A 15,358-nucleotide genomic window follows, 5' to 3' on the forward strand; every position below is an offset into this window, starting at 1 on the left:
TTGTCAGATCTGACGGCATGTTCACTGTGGCATGCTCCCTTTAAATAAAAATAAATACAAACTCTTTATTCAGTTGTTTAATTTTCCACATTTTTGCATGCAGTCATGGAATAGAAGCACACTTTATATTCAGAGACTAAAATCTTGCCCTGAAAATCTGGCATACAGTCTTGGTCAGCAGCTGCGATATAGTTTTATTCTCTGAATGTAAACAACAGTTATCTCATCTGTGTGTGGTGACAAGCTTGCTGACTGTTTCCAATTACAACCAGGAGCTGTGAATGACTCGTCAGTCCAATTATATAATACAGGCTGTAAATCATTATTCAGTAGTAATATGATGTAGACACAAAATTACTCACCATTAGTTTGATAAATTGTGAGTTGGTGTCAATGGTGCATAAAACCAGTGTTAGGTTATATGCACACTTTGCGGATTTACTGCGGATCCGCAGCGTTTTTTCCCGCACAGAAACGCTGCAGATCTGCAAAGTGATTTACAGTACAATGTAAATCAATAGGAAAAAAAAATGCTGTGCTAATGGTGCGGAAAATTCTGCATGGAAAACACAGCGGATTTAAAGAAGGAGCCTGTCACTTCTTTTGTGTGGATCTGCAGCGTTTCTGCACCTTTCCATTATAGAAATCCGCAGGGGTTAAAAACGCGTGAAATCCGCACAAAATCCGTAGCAAATCCGCAACAAAAAGGCACAAAATCCGCATCAAATCTGCAACTGCGTTTTCTGCCAGGAGTTGCAGATAATTCTGTACCCAAATCTGCAACGTGTGCACATAGCCTTACTGTAGTATACGGGCAGCACGGCAGCTCAGTGATTAGCACTGTTGCCTTGCAGTGCTGCGGTCTTGGGTTCAAATCCCACCAAGGACAACATCTGCAAGGAGTTTGTATGTTTTCCCTGGTTTGTGTGAGTTTCTTCCGGGTACTCAGATTTCCTCCCACACTCTAAAGACATACCGTATATACTCGAGTATAAGCCGACCCCCCTAATTTTGCCACAAAAAACTGGGAAAACTTAATGACTCGAGTATAAGCCTAGGGTGGGAAATGCAGCAGCTACCGGTAAATGTCAAAAGTAAAAATAGATACCAATAAATACCAATAAAAGTAAAATTAATTGAGACATCAGTAGGCTAAGTGTTTTTGAATATCCATATTGAATCAGGAGCCCCATATAATACTCCATACAGTTTATGATGGGCCCCATAAGATGCTCCATATTAAAATATGCCCCATATAATCCTGCATAAAGGTTAATAATGGCCCCATAAGATGCTCCATAGACACATTTGCCCAATATAATGCTGCACAAATGCTGATTATGGCCCCATAAGATGCTCCATAAAGATATTTGCCCCATATAGTGCTGCACAAACCTTGATTATGGCCCTATAAGATGCTCCATACAGACACTTGCCCCATATATCGTAATGCTCCACAAACGTTAATTATGGCCCCATACAAACACTTGCCCCATATAGTGCTGCACAAATGTTATGGCCCCATATAGTGCTGCACAAATGTTGTGGCCCCATATAGTGCTGCACAAACGTTGTGGCCCCATATAGTGCTGCACAAATGTTATGGTCCCATATAGTGCTGCACAAATGTTATGGCCCCATATAGTGCTGCACAAATGTTATGGCCCCCTATAGTGCTGCACAAATGTTATGGCCCCCTATAGTGCTGCACAAAAGTTATGGCCCCCTATAGTGCTGCACAAATGTTATGGCCCCCTATAGTGCTGCACAAATATTATGGCCCCATATAGTGCTGCACAAATGTTATGGCTCCATCTAGTGCTGCACAAATGTTATGGCCCCATCTAGTGCTGCACAAATGTTATGGCCCCATCTAGTGCTGCACAAATGTTATGGCCCCCTATAGTGCTGCACAAATATTATGGCCCCATATAGTGCTGCACAAATGTTATGGCTCCATCTAGTGCTGCACAAATGTTATGGCCCCATCTAGTGCTGCACAAATGTTATGGCCCCATCTAGTGCTGCACAAATGTTATGGCCCCATCTAGTGCTGCACAAATGTTATGGCCCCATATAGTGCTGCACAAACCTTATGGCCCCATAGATGCTCCATACAGACACTTGCCCCATTTGCTGTTGCTGCGATAAAAAATAAATAAATCACATACTCACCTCTCCATCGCTCAGGCCCCCGGCACTTTCAATAGTTACCTGCTCCTTGTTCCGGTGCGGCTCTGTCTTCTGCACTGACATTCAGCAGAGGGTGTGCACTGACCACGTCACCACGCCCTCTGACCTGAGCGTCACTGCTGAAGACAGAGCGACGCCTGGAACAAGGAAAGGTGACTATCACGCAGCGCTCCCCTCCCCGTATACTCACCTGGTCCTGGCGCTGTGCAGTCCCTGCTTCCCCCGACGCCGCAGCTTCATCCTATACTGAGCGGTCACCGTTACCGCTCATTACAGTACTGATTCTGACAGCTGACACTCGGCACTAAGTGTCAGTAGCGATCATGTGCCCGAAAATGGTACCAATAAAAACGTCAACTTGTCCCGCAAAAATCAAGCCCCTCTGTGGGCCAAAATATGGACAAATTATAGCTCTCAAAATGTGGTGATGAAAAACTATTTTTTGCAATAAAAAGCATTTTTTAGTGTGTGACAGCAGCCAAAACATAAATACCCGATATAAATCTGGTATCGCTGTAATCACACCAACCCAAAGAATAAAGTCGCCTAATCACTTATACCGCACAAGGAACGGCGTAAAAAATACAACCAATTCTTCACCTGATGTTGATTTTTTAATTCTGCTTCCCAAAGATCGCAGTAAGGCTCGGCGCACATTTATCCTGTGCTAAGTGCTTGCATCGGGGTTTCCATGTAAATCTCTGAAATATGTGATTCAGACGGAATTCTCTGGCGAAAGATTCCCTATAAGACAAATGGGGGAACTGTGGGCGCCATAGGACCTGTGATCCGGCGGTGTCCGTCTTTTTAGACGTCGACGCAGTCGGCCACAGCTTTGTGCACTTCTGAAAAAGACACTGCTGAACAGAGGCCAGACGGAGTCCAGAGTAACTCTGCTGCCTCATTATAGTGAATGTCTAGTGACCCAGTCGAGAGTGTGTCCTTCCCTTTAAGTAATCCTGTATTGTGAGTAGCTTCTGTACACTACAGCTCACTCTCTAACTTCCCCTCTACATTATCCCCTGCATTTGTGAGCTGTAATTCTCCATTTGTAGTCACCTCCATTTTAGATGCAATGCATTTCTCATTTGCGGTGTTCTGGCGTCATCTAATGGTGAAAGTGTACAATGACTGATAATTATTGTTTTGTAAGGAGTTTGGTCAGCTCCTTGTCACATGGTCAACAGGAGGAGCTGTTTTCCCGGCAAGTTTCAAATGTTCTTTAGTCTGAGGGATGCCCTCAGGGAGAGCAGAACACATGTGGAGGGTGTTTTCACTACAAGATCTCCAGCAGGCCTAAGAGCCTGGGTTCCCTCTCTAGCCCGTACAGACATCATTCTAAAGTCTTTCTGGCTGGATTCACCTCAGTTTTTACATTACCTATAAGTACTTGTGCACATGCCCTGACGCACTATGGAGTTAACACCGAGTACAGGTCTGTAAACTCAATTGCTGCGTCTACCTCTTTCTGTAAGCTATCAAAAGACACTGTCCATTGCTCTTAACACTCTAGACCCCAATCACAGCTCAGCATCTAAGTGTGAACTGAAATTGCCGTGGACAATCCATGAAAGACTGTTCCTTATTTGTACAAGTTATAATTCCCATTCCTGCTGAAGTAAAAGCAACTGTTATCCCCGAGACAGGTGTGTGTCATAATTCCTTCGGCTGATAACACCATGTGGGGGTGGATAGCAAGGAACGTTCGGCCTGGTCATTACAAATGGATCCCTTACTCAGAGATTTAGATCGAAACCTCAAAGTGGTCAGCGCAGAGCGCCGGATAAATGTGATCCCAAACGTTATGTAAAATATTCCCAATAAAAGCTTCAACACAATCCACAAAAAAAGCAAGTCCCCACTCAAACCTGTCATTATGTTTTTTAAAAATATAAACAAAAAACAAAAGTTTAATACTTTTTTTCATATCTTTCACATTTTTTTACTTTTGCGAAGCTTCAATAGCCTCCATAGGAGGCTAGAAGCTGACACAACTTGATTGCCTCTGCTACATAGAAGCGGGGGTCAGCGGTGTCCGCATTTCCGGCCGGATGGCCAGAAGCGCATGTTAAAATGTCAAACTCTGACAGCGGCATTTAACTAGTTAATAGGCGCGGGTGGATCGCGCCTATTGCGAGCACATGGCAACTGTTCCAAACTTTGATGCAGGCTCACCGCCGGAGCCCGCATCAAAGCGGGGGTTCTGGCTTCGGACGTACTATTCCGTCCGATGGCAGAAAGGGGTTAAGCACCTGAAGTGTTAATAAACTTTTTGAATGTGGTTTTGAGCACCTTGAGGGGTGCAGTTTTTAGAATGGTGTCACTTTTTGGGTATTTTCTATCATATAGACCTTTCAAAAGGTACTTCAAATGTGATGTTTTTTTTTTTTTTTTAAATTGTTTTGTAAATTATGTTGTAAAAATGGGTAATCTCTGGGCAAATTTTAACCCTTATAACTTCCCAGCAAAAAAAAAATGTTGGTTCCAAAATTGTGCTGATGTAAAGAAGACATGTGGGAAATGCTACTTATTAAGTATTTTGTGTGACATATCTCTGTGATTTAAGGGCATGAAAATTCAAAGTTGTGGAGTGCCTGGTGTGGAGTGTGGAGGTGTCGGTTGTTGGCAGAGGTGTTTGGAGTAGTGATCTGTGACTATTGCTTGGTGTTTCGGCTGTGTGCAATTCTTTGTCCTCTCCTATTTTATTTTCCTCCCTTTTCTTCCATGGTGTTCCTGTCTGTTGTCTCTGAATGCATATTTGTATGTTTGGTATTTTCATTTATCTCTGTATGTCCTCCCTTGTTAGTCTGGCTAATGAATACACTATTCATCCCCACTTTCTTGGGTGGGGTAGGGTGCCAGATATAGGGCTAAATCAGGAGTTTAGGTATGTGGCCCCGACATCTTCACCATCAGAAGTAATCCGGAAAGCAGGGATAGCCAGGGTGCCTCTAGCATTAGGTACAGGGAAGAAACCCCTGGCCACAGGTATTCCAACAACAGAGTTGTGTTTGTGATATTGTCCCATTCTTGTCTGATGTAGGATTCTAGCTGCTTAGCGCTCCTGGATCTTCTTTGCCAGATTTTTTGTTTCATAAAGAGTTTTCCATTTACTACTCTTTATTGATTGTGGGGGTCTTTGCAACCTTACTTACACAATTTGAATGTCCTGAAGTGTCTCTGTGACAGACAAAGTTTTCTAAACTTTCGGTTTTACTTTAGAAATTAAAAAACAGTCTGTCCTTACTTGTGTCTCTATTCATGTACATTGGAAAAGATTATCGCTTTGTATTTTGTTGCCATTTTATAATTCATGTTCTTAATCATTTTTTTTTTTTGTCTCCGTTTCAGGGAGTCATGACACCATGACCTATTGCTTAGATAAAAAATCACCAGTTGATCCTAGCTCTCCTAAGCTGCTGCTGTTTTTAGAGAAATATGTGCCTAATTTCACACGTGCCTTTATTTTAAGATGGAGTTCTACACAGGTCTGTATGCAGAATTGTTTTTTTTCTTTACAATACCTTTAACCCCTTAGTGACAGAGCCAATTTGGTACTTAATGACCTAAACAATTTTACAATTCTGACCACAGTCACTTTATGAGGTTATAACTCTAGAACGCTTTAACAGATCCCGCTGATTCAGAGGTTGTTTTTTTCGTGACATATTGTACTTCATGTTAGTGGTAACATTTCTTGGATATTACTTGCGATTATTTATGAAAAAACGGAAATATGGCGAAAAATGTTAAAATTTTGCAATTATCAAAATTTGTATTTTTATGCCCTTAAATCAGAGAGATATGTCACAAAAAATAGTTAATAAATAACATTTCCCACATCAAGATATAGATACAAAAAGCATAGATAACCAATCTCAGCCAGAAGCATTGCTATAATTGCTTCCCTAATACTATACCACAAATTCAAGAAAATAGTGGACAAGTATATACTGCTACCAAAATATGAGTACAAAGGTACTCACAGACCACTATAGCACAAAAATATGATACATTCAATAAGGTTTATTGAAACATAGTTTAAAATTGTACAAAATACCATATGAGGATGTCCGAAGACTCAAAGTTCCATATTGAGCAGCGGAAACATACTTATACATCTCATCGAAAGCATTTATATGATATTTCTATCACAGTGTTGGTCCTATAAATGGCTCACGAAGACATCCTTTAAGGTCATTATATCATGTGTTATACCCGGATGATGGGAACTCAATTATAATGGACACCTCGAAAATAGTAAAGAATGAAGTCAATGCTTACCCATACTAAATGTCGCTGCAGGAACGCCCCAACGCGCGTTTCGCCAATCACATGCTTTCTCAAGGGGAGTGTGTACCTTACCCCCACCTTACCTCATTAAATACCCCCTGAATGTTCCGGTTAGCCAATAGCATTTTGCATGTGAGAACGCTCCACCAAGCTTCCAGGTGCATCGAGTTCGGCACTCAAGTCCGGCGCGCGTTAGAGGAAATACCTCATTGACGTCATTAAACGCGCACCGGAAATTGCGAGAGACCTTCATCAATGCAGGAACCGAGGTGAGCGCACGCGCATATCGGCGCCATTTTAAAGAAGCCCCTTGGAAGATACCATCTTCCCTTGTCCCATAAGGGTAAAGTGCGCGTGCGCACCCGGACACTATCTCCGAAAAGATGAATAAATGCGCATGCGTATATCAGCGCCATTTTTATGAAGTCCCTCAGAGGATGCCATCTTTCCTTAGCTCATAAAATCAAATAATAAAGTGCGCTTGCACATATGTGTGCGATCTTTAAGAGATAATAGAGCCTAATCTAAAAGGGGGGGGGGGGAAAGGAGTTATTAAGGTGAGCAAATGCCTGGACGTATATCCAACCATCACAAAAAAGGCTCATACCGAGTGCCATATCTCGTTAGTGTGCGCCCATGCCTCTAATAACTCCATCCCAGAGGTCATATATGGAAAACAAAAAATAATAAAATATAGCTAATTCCACAGTACATGAGTATCCCATCATCCAAGTAACACATAAAGGTGCAATGTGCATAATGTAATTTTGTGAGATGTAAATAACCTGGAACAATAGAGACTAAACATCTCATCATACAAATGGCACATACAAGTGCAATGTGCATAATATGATTTTGTCAAATACAAATAACCTAGAGCAATAAAGACAAACCACCGATTATTATATGTAAAATAGACAAAATTATACAAAAATATTAAAGTGACCATACTCAAAATGGACACTTACACATATAAATATACTATGTATATCAGCACCATCCATGTAAGACACCAAGAGAGGATGCCACGTAATTAAACATGAGCATCCCTCCTGGAATCCACACAGATGCGGCCGACATAGTGCTAATTACAAATGTGAATATACAAGGGATTATGTCAATAACAACAGGACACCCAGATCTTCCATTAAGAGAAGGAGAGGGGTATAATTCCCCATACTAATTATTCCTTTTTAATGTTCACATAGATGTACTGAGTCTTCTCAAATGTCCATAAAGTTTACCATGTTCGATGGTTATCCAAACACTTGATCATCCGAAACATAACCACAGGAGGAAGAGAGGTTGGGGATAGATCTTCTTTAGGTAAAGATTGGAGCAAAAATCGCCAGAATCTCACATGTAGAGCAAGAGATGATATTGCTACTAATATAAAATATATGAAAAAAAAAGAAGAAAATTAAAAACACACAAAAAAAACCATATTCTTAAAAAACAGGGACTACAAAAATGGTACAAAACTGATCTTTTCATTTAACCCGTCCGGAGACATGGTCCCTAATTCGATAATTCACTTGGATTCCATTTGTGCCAAAATTGTGCCAAAATTTCTTTGATGTTACCTCCCCTAATACCACAATGGAGCCAGTCAATACCTCTGACCTTGAAACCTCTTGGATCAGAGTTATGGTGAACTCTAAAATGTTTGGGTATGGTTTTCAAAACTGAAAGGTCATCCACCTCTCCTGCCGCAACAATGTCTCTTACATGCTCTCTGGTCCTGATACGTAGTTCTCTTGATGTTAGTCCAATATAGACCTTGTGACAAGGGCAAACTGCATGGTATATGACGTAGGTCGTGCTACAGGATATATAGCTGGTGACCGCAAAGGACCGAGTCCCATCAACCGAGGAGAAGGAGTTCCTTCTCCCTATATTACCTCTATTACATGCAAGGCAATCTCCACATGGGAAACATCCCCATTTCTGTTTGCCAGCACCAAAGGGATTTTTAGTTTTTTTCCGTATAATGGCTCCTAACCAAGTGGTCTTTTAAGTTTTTACTACGTCTAGCTGTCATCAGAGGAGCTGGTGAAATCTCTTTTTGTAATACTGGATCGGTCATCAGTACTGGCCAATGCTTGGTGAGAATTTGTCGGATGGAATGTCAACGACAATTGAAAGTTGAGATGAATTTGGTCTTAAAATCATCCTCTCTCACCTTCCGAGTTGTAACAAGAAGTTTCTCCCTAGGGGTATTTTTTGCTCTACAGTATCCGTGCTTAATCATTCTGTGACTGTAACCTCTATCTAGGAACTTCTCCTTCAGATCAAGGGCCTGCACTTCAAATCTACTTTCAGTGGAGCACGTGCGTTTTGCCCTAAGGTACTGGCCAATAGGGATTGCTTTTTTTGTTGCATGTGTATGGGAAGATGATGCATGCAGAACCGAGTTTACTGATGTCTTTTTACGAAAGATATCCGTTTGGATAGTCCCATCTTGATCTACTGAGATTAAAGGGAACCTGTCACCCCGTTTTTTGAGATTGAGCTATAAATACTGTTAAATAGGGCCTGCGCTGTGTGTTACTATAGTGTATGTAGTGTACCCTGATTCCCCATGTATGCTGAGAAATACATTACCAAAGTCGCCGTTTTCGCCTGTCAATCAGGCTGGTCTGGTCAGGTGGGCGTGTTCACAGTGCTCTTTTCTTCCCCAGCTTTCCGTTGGTGGCGTAGTGGTGTGCGCATGTCCAGAGTTCCGACTTCCCTGCGCCCACGTGAAGACACAGCGCGCGATCTGCGCTGTAATCCCTTGCATCGGTGGGGGCGGCCATCTTCCTGGGGCCGCGCGTGCGCAGATGGAGTGCTCTGCTGCACGGGGCTTCAGGAAAATGGCCGCGGGCAGCCGCGCGTGCGCATTAGAGATCGCGGCGGCCATTTTCCCAAAGCCGAGTTTGCATCTCGGCTTTGGGAAAATGGCCGCCGCGATCTCTAATGCGCACGCGCGGCTGCCCGCGGCCATTTTCCTGAAGCCCCGTGCAGCAGAGCACTCCATCTGCGCACGCGCGGCCCCAGGAAGATGGCCGCCCCCACCGATGCAAGGGATTACAGCGCAGATCGCGCGCTGTGTCTTCACGTGGGCGCAGGGAAGTCGGAACTCTGGACATGCGCACACCACTACGCCACCAACGGAAAGCTGGGGAAGAAAAGAGCGCTGTGAACACGCCCACCTGACCAGACCAGCCTGATTGACAGGCGAAAACGGCGACTTTGGTAATGTATTTCTCAGCATACATGGGGAATCGGGGTACACTACATACACTATAGTAACGCACAGCGTAGGCCCTATTTAACAGTATTTATAGCTCAATCTCAAAAAACGGGGTGACAGGTTCCCTTTAAGATATCCAAAAAATCCATAACACTTTTTTCAATTTTATATGTTAATTTGATGTTATATGGATTCTGAGTTAGTCTGGCAATGAATTGTTCCAGTTCAGTTTTGGGCCCATTCCAAAAAATTAGAAGATCGTCAATATAACGGAGCCAGCACTGCACATGGTCAGCGGCACACGCCCCGTCACAATGCACAACCTCCCTCTCCCAAAATCCGAGAAAAAGGTTAGCATACGACGGCGCGCATGCCGCACCCATGGCAGTGCCGCGCTCCTGCAAATAAAAACGATCTTTAAAAGTAAAAAAGTTGTGTTTTAAGACAAAGTCTAATAACTCCAGAATCAAATCAATTAGTAAATGATCCAAATTACTCATTTCAAGAAAAAAACGGACAGCTCTCATGTCCTCATGACCAATAGAGGTGTAAAGGGACTCGACGTCTGCAGTCACCAGCCATACATCAGGTTCCAGAGTAATTCCATCGACTCTCACCAGGACGTCTGAAGAGTCTCTGACATAAGAGGGCAAGGTCTACCAGTGGTTTTAAATAATAATCAATAAACTTACAGACCGGATCACATATCCCCCCCCATGCCAGAGACTATCGGACGCTCTGGCGGGTCCACAGGATCTTTGTGGATTTTTGGGAGCATGTATAAAGTAGGAATCTTGGGAAATTTAACCATTAGTCCATCCAATACTTTTTTGGGAATTATACCCATTTCCAAAGCCCGCTGTAATATGTCATGTAACTCATCAGCAAATTCATGCAATGGGTTTTTGGAAAGCATTGAGTAACTATCTTTGTTCCTTAGTTGTCTATATGCTTCCCGTTCGTATTGTTCAACCGGCCAGATCACCACGTTCTCTCCCTTGTCGGCCGCCTTGATGACAATATCATCAAGAGCCTTGAGTTCTTTAAGAGCCCGTCTTTGTGTACAGTTCAGATTGTCTTTTTGGATATGTCGCGGTATCTCTTTAAAGTCCGTCATAACTAGTTTACAAAATATCTCAACTTTTGAAATGGGTATAATTCCCAAAAAAGTATTGGATGGACTAATGGTTAAATTTCAAAAGATTCCTACTTTATACATGCTCCCAAAAATCCACAAAGATCCTGTGGACCCGCCAGGGCGTCCGATAGTCTCTGGCATGGGGGGGCTATGTGATCCGGTCTGTAAGTTTATTGATTATTATTTAAAACCACTGGTAGAGACCTTGCCCTCTTATGTCAGAAACTCTTCAGACGTCCTGGTGAGAGTCGATGGAATTACTCTGGAACCTAATGTATGGCTGGTGACCGCAGACGTCGAGTCCCTTTACACCTCTATTGGTCATGAGGACAGAATGAGAGCTGTCCGTTTTTTTCTTGAAATGAGTAATTTGGATCATTCACTAATTGATTTGATTCTGGAGTTATTAGACTTTGTCTTAAAACACAACTTTTTTACTTTTAAAGATCGTTTTTTATTTGCAGGAGCGCGGCACTGCCATGGGTGCGGCATGCGCGCCGTCGTATGCTAACCTTTTTCTCGGATTTTGGGAGAGGGAGGTTGTGCATTGTGACGGCGCGTGTGCCGCTGACCATGTGCAGTGCTGGCTCCGTTATATTGACGATCTAATTTTTTGGAATGGGCCCAAAACTGAACTGGAACAATTCATTGCCGGACTAAATCAGAATCCATATAACATCAAATTAACATATAAAATTGAAAAAGTGTTATAGATTTTTTGGATATCTTAATCTCAGTAGATCAAGATGGGACTATCCAAACGGATATCTTTCGTAAAAAGACATCAGTAAACTCGGTTCTGCATGCATCATCTTCCCATACACATGCAACAAAAAAAGCAATCCCTATTGACCAGTACCTTAGGGCAAAACGCACGTGCTCCACTGAAAGTAGATTTGAAGTACAGGCCCTTGATCTGAAGGAGAGGTTCCTAGATAGAGGTTACAGTCACAGAATGATTAAGCACGGATACTGTAGAGCAAAAAATACCCCTAGGGAGAAACTTCTTGTTACAACTCAGAAGGTGAGAGAGGATGATTTTAAGACCAGATTCATCTCAACTTTCAATTGTCGTTGGCATTCCATCTGACAAATTCTCACCAAGCATTGGCCAGTACTGATGACCGATCCAGTATTACAAAAAAAGATTTCACCAGCTCCTCTGATGACAGCTAGACGTAGTAAAAACTTAAAAGACCACTTGGTTAGGAGCCATTATACGGCAAAAACTAAAAATCCCTTTGGTGCTGGCAAACAGAAATGGGGATGTTTCCCATGTGGAGATTGCCTTGCATGTAATAGAGGTAATATAGTGAGAAGGAACTCCTTCTCCTCGGTTGATGGGACTCGGTCCTTTGCGGTCACCAGCTATATATCCTGTAGCACGACCTACGTCATATACCATGCAGTTTGCCCTTGTCACAAGGTCTATATTGGACTAACATCAAGAGAACTACGTATCAGGACCAGAGAGCATGTAAGAGACATTGTTGCGGCAGGAGAGGTGGATGACCTTTCAGTTTTGAAAACCATACCCAAACATTTTAGAGTTCACCATAACTCTGATCCAAGAGGTTTCAAGGTCCGAGGTATTGACAGGCTCCATTGTGGTATTAGGGGAGGTAACATCAAACAAATGTTGGCCCAAATGGAATCCAAGTGGATTATCGAATTAGGGACCATGTCTCCGGACGGGTTAAATGAAAAGATCAGTTTTATACCATTTTTGTAGTCCCTGTTTTTTAAGAATGTGTTTTTTTTGTGTGTTTTTAATTCTCTTCTTTTTTTTCATATATTTTATATTAGTAGCAATATCATCTCTTGCTCTACATGTGAGATTCTGGCGATTCTTGCTCCAATCTTTACCTAAAGAAGATCTATCCCCAACCTCTCTTCCTCCTGTGGTTATGTTTCTGATGATCAAGTGTTTGGATAACCATCGAACATGGCAAACTTTATGGACATTTGAGAAGACTCAGTACATCTATGTGAACATTAAAAAGGAATAATTAGTATGGGGAATTATACCCCTCTCCTTCTCTTAATGGAAGATCTGGGTGTCCTGTTGTTATTGACATAATCCCTTGTATATTCACATTTGTAATTAGCACTATGTCGGCCGCATCTGTGTGGATTCCGGGAGGGATGCTCATGTTTAATTACGTGGCATCCTCTCTTGGTGTCTAACATGGATGGTGCTGATATACATAGTATATTTATATGTGTAAGTGTCCATTTTAAGTATGGTCACTTTAATATTTTTGTATAATTTTGTCTATTTTACATATAATAATCGGTGGTTTGTCTTTATTGCTCTAGGTTATTTGTATTTGACAAAATCATATTATGCTATTGAGCTACCGCCTCACCAACACCGGAGCTCCTGCAACCCTCAACCTACTGTCTCCTTCCCCATAATCCTGTAGAATGTAAGCCCGCAAGGGCAGGGTCCTCGCCCCTCTGTATCAGTCCGTCATTGTTAGTTTGTTTACTGTATGTGATATTTGTAACTTGTATGTAACCCCTTCTCATGTACAGCACCATGGAATCAATGGTGCTATATAAATAAATAATAATAATAATAATAATAATGCACATTGCACTTGTATGTGCCATTTGTATGATGAGATGGTAGTCTCTATTGTTCCAGGTTATTTACATCTCACAAAATTACATTATGCACATTGCACCTTTATGTGTTACTTGGATGATGGGATACTTATGTACTGTGGAATTGGCTGTTTCTTATTTTTTATTATTTTTTGTTTTCCATATATGACCTCTGGGATGGAGTTATTAGAGGCATGGGCGCACACTAACGAGATATGGCACTCGGTATGAGCCTTTTTTGTGATGGTTGGATATACGTCCAGGCATTTGCTCACCTTAATAACTCCTTTCCCCCCCCCTTTTAGATTAGGTTCTATTATCTCTTAAAGATCGCGCACATATGTGCAAGCGCACTTTATTATTTATTTTTATGAGCTAAGGAAAGATGGCATCCTCTGAGGGACTTCATAAAAATGGCGCTGATATACGCATGCGCATTTATTCATCTTTTCGGAGATAGTGTCCGGGTGCGCACGCGCACTTTACCCTTATGGGACAAGGAAAGATGGTATCTTCCAAGGGGCTTCTTTAAAATGGCGCCGATATGCGCATTCGCTCACCTCGGTTCCTGCATTGATGAAGGTCTCTCGCAATTTCCGGTGCGCGTTTAATGACGTCAATGAGGTATTTCCTCTAACGCGCACCGGACTTTAGTGCCGAACTCGATGCACCTGGAAGCTTGGTGGAGCGTTCTCGCATGCAAAATGCTATTGGCTTACCTGGAACATTCAGGGGGTATTTAATGAGGTAAGGTGGGGGTAAGGTACACACTCCCCTTGAGAAAGCATGTGATGGGCGAAACGCGCGTCGGGGCGTTCCTGCAGCGACATTTAGTATGGGTAAGCATTGACTTCATTCTTTACTATTTTCGAGGTGTCCATTATAATTGAGCTCCCATCATCCGGGTATAACACATGATATAATGACCTTAAAGGATGTCTTCGTGAGCCATTTATAGGACCAACACTGTGATAGATATATCATTTAAATGCTTTCTATGAGATGTATAAGTATGTTTCCGCTGCTCAATATGGAACTTTGTTTGAGTCTTCTGACATCCTCATATGGTATTTTGTACAATTTTAAACTATGTTTCAATAAACCTTATTGATTTTATCATATTTTTGTGCTATAGTGGTCTGTGAGTACCTTTGTACTCATATTTTGGTAGCAACATTTCCCACATGTCTACTTTACATCAGCACAATTTTGGAAACAAATTTTTTTTTTTTGTTAGGGAGTTATAAGGGTTAAAAGTTGACCAGGAATTTCTCATTTTTACAGCACCATTTTTTTTAGGGACCACATTTGAAGTCATTTTGAGGGGTCTATATGATAGAAAATAACCAAGTGTGACACCATTCTAAAAACTGCACCCCTCAAGGTGCTCAAAACCACATTCAAAAAGTTTATTAACCCTTTACGTGCTTCACAGGAACTGAAACAATGTGGAAGGAAAAAATGAACATTTAACTTTTTTTTGCAAACATTTTACTTCAGAACCATTTTTTTTATTTTCACAAGTGTAAAAACAGAAATTTAACCATAAATTTTGTTGTGCAATTTCTTCTGAATATATCGATACCTAATGTGTGGGGGTAAACCACTGATTGGGCGCACGGCAGAGCTTGGAAGAGAAGGAGCGCCGTTTGACTTTTTCAATGCAGAATTGGCTGGAATTGAGATCGGACGCCATGTCACGTTTAGAGAGCCCCTGATGTGCCTAAACAGTGGAAACCCCCCACAAATGACACCATTTTGGAAACTAGACCCCTGAAGGAACTTATCTAGATGTGTGGTGAGCACTTTAAACCCCCAGGTGCTTCACAGAAGTTTATGACGTAGAGCCATGAAAATAAAAAAATCACATTTTTTTACACAAAAATGAT

The 15,358-nt window shown here is 41.9% G+C and overlaps 1 protein-coding gene across 3 annotated transcripts in view; it reads left to right on the plus strand.

The window, feature by feature from the left end:
* PLCXD1 (phosphatidylinositol specific phospholipase C X domain containing 1) overlaps positions 1-15,358 on the plus strand; it is a 68,518-nt gene that overhangs the window by 11,306 nt on the left and 41,854 nt on the right. For all 3 annotated transcript variants that reach the window (XM_069757859.1, XM_069757862.1, XM_069757861.1), the window contains exon 3: positions 5,545-5,681. In XM_069757859.1, coding sequence (XP_069613960.1) covers positions 5,545-5,681 — 137 coding nt within the window. The remainder of the gene's footprint in view (positions 1-5,544; positions 5,682-15,358) is intronic.

Source organism: Ranitomeya imitator, chromosome 3, assembly GCF_032444005.1.
Source record: "Ranitomeya imitator isolate aRanImi1 chromosome 3, aRanImi1.pri, whole genome shotgun sequence".
NCBI lineage: Eukaryota > Metazoa > Chordata > Amphibia > Anura > Dendrobatidae > Ranitomeya > Ranitomeya imitator.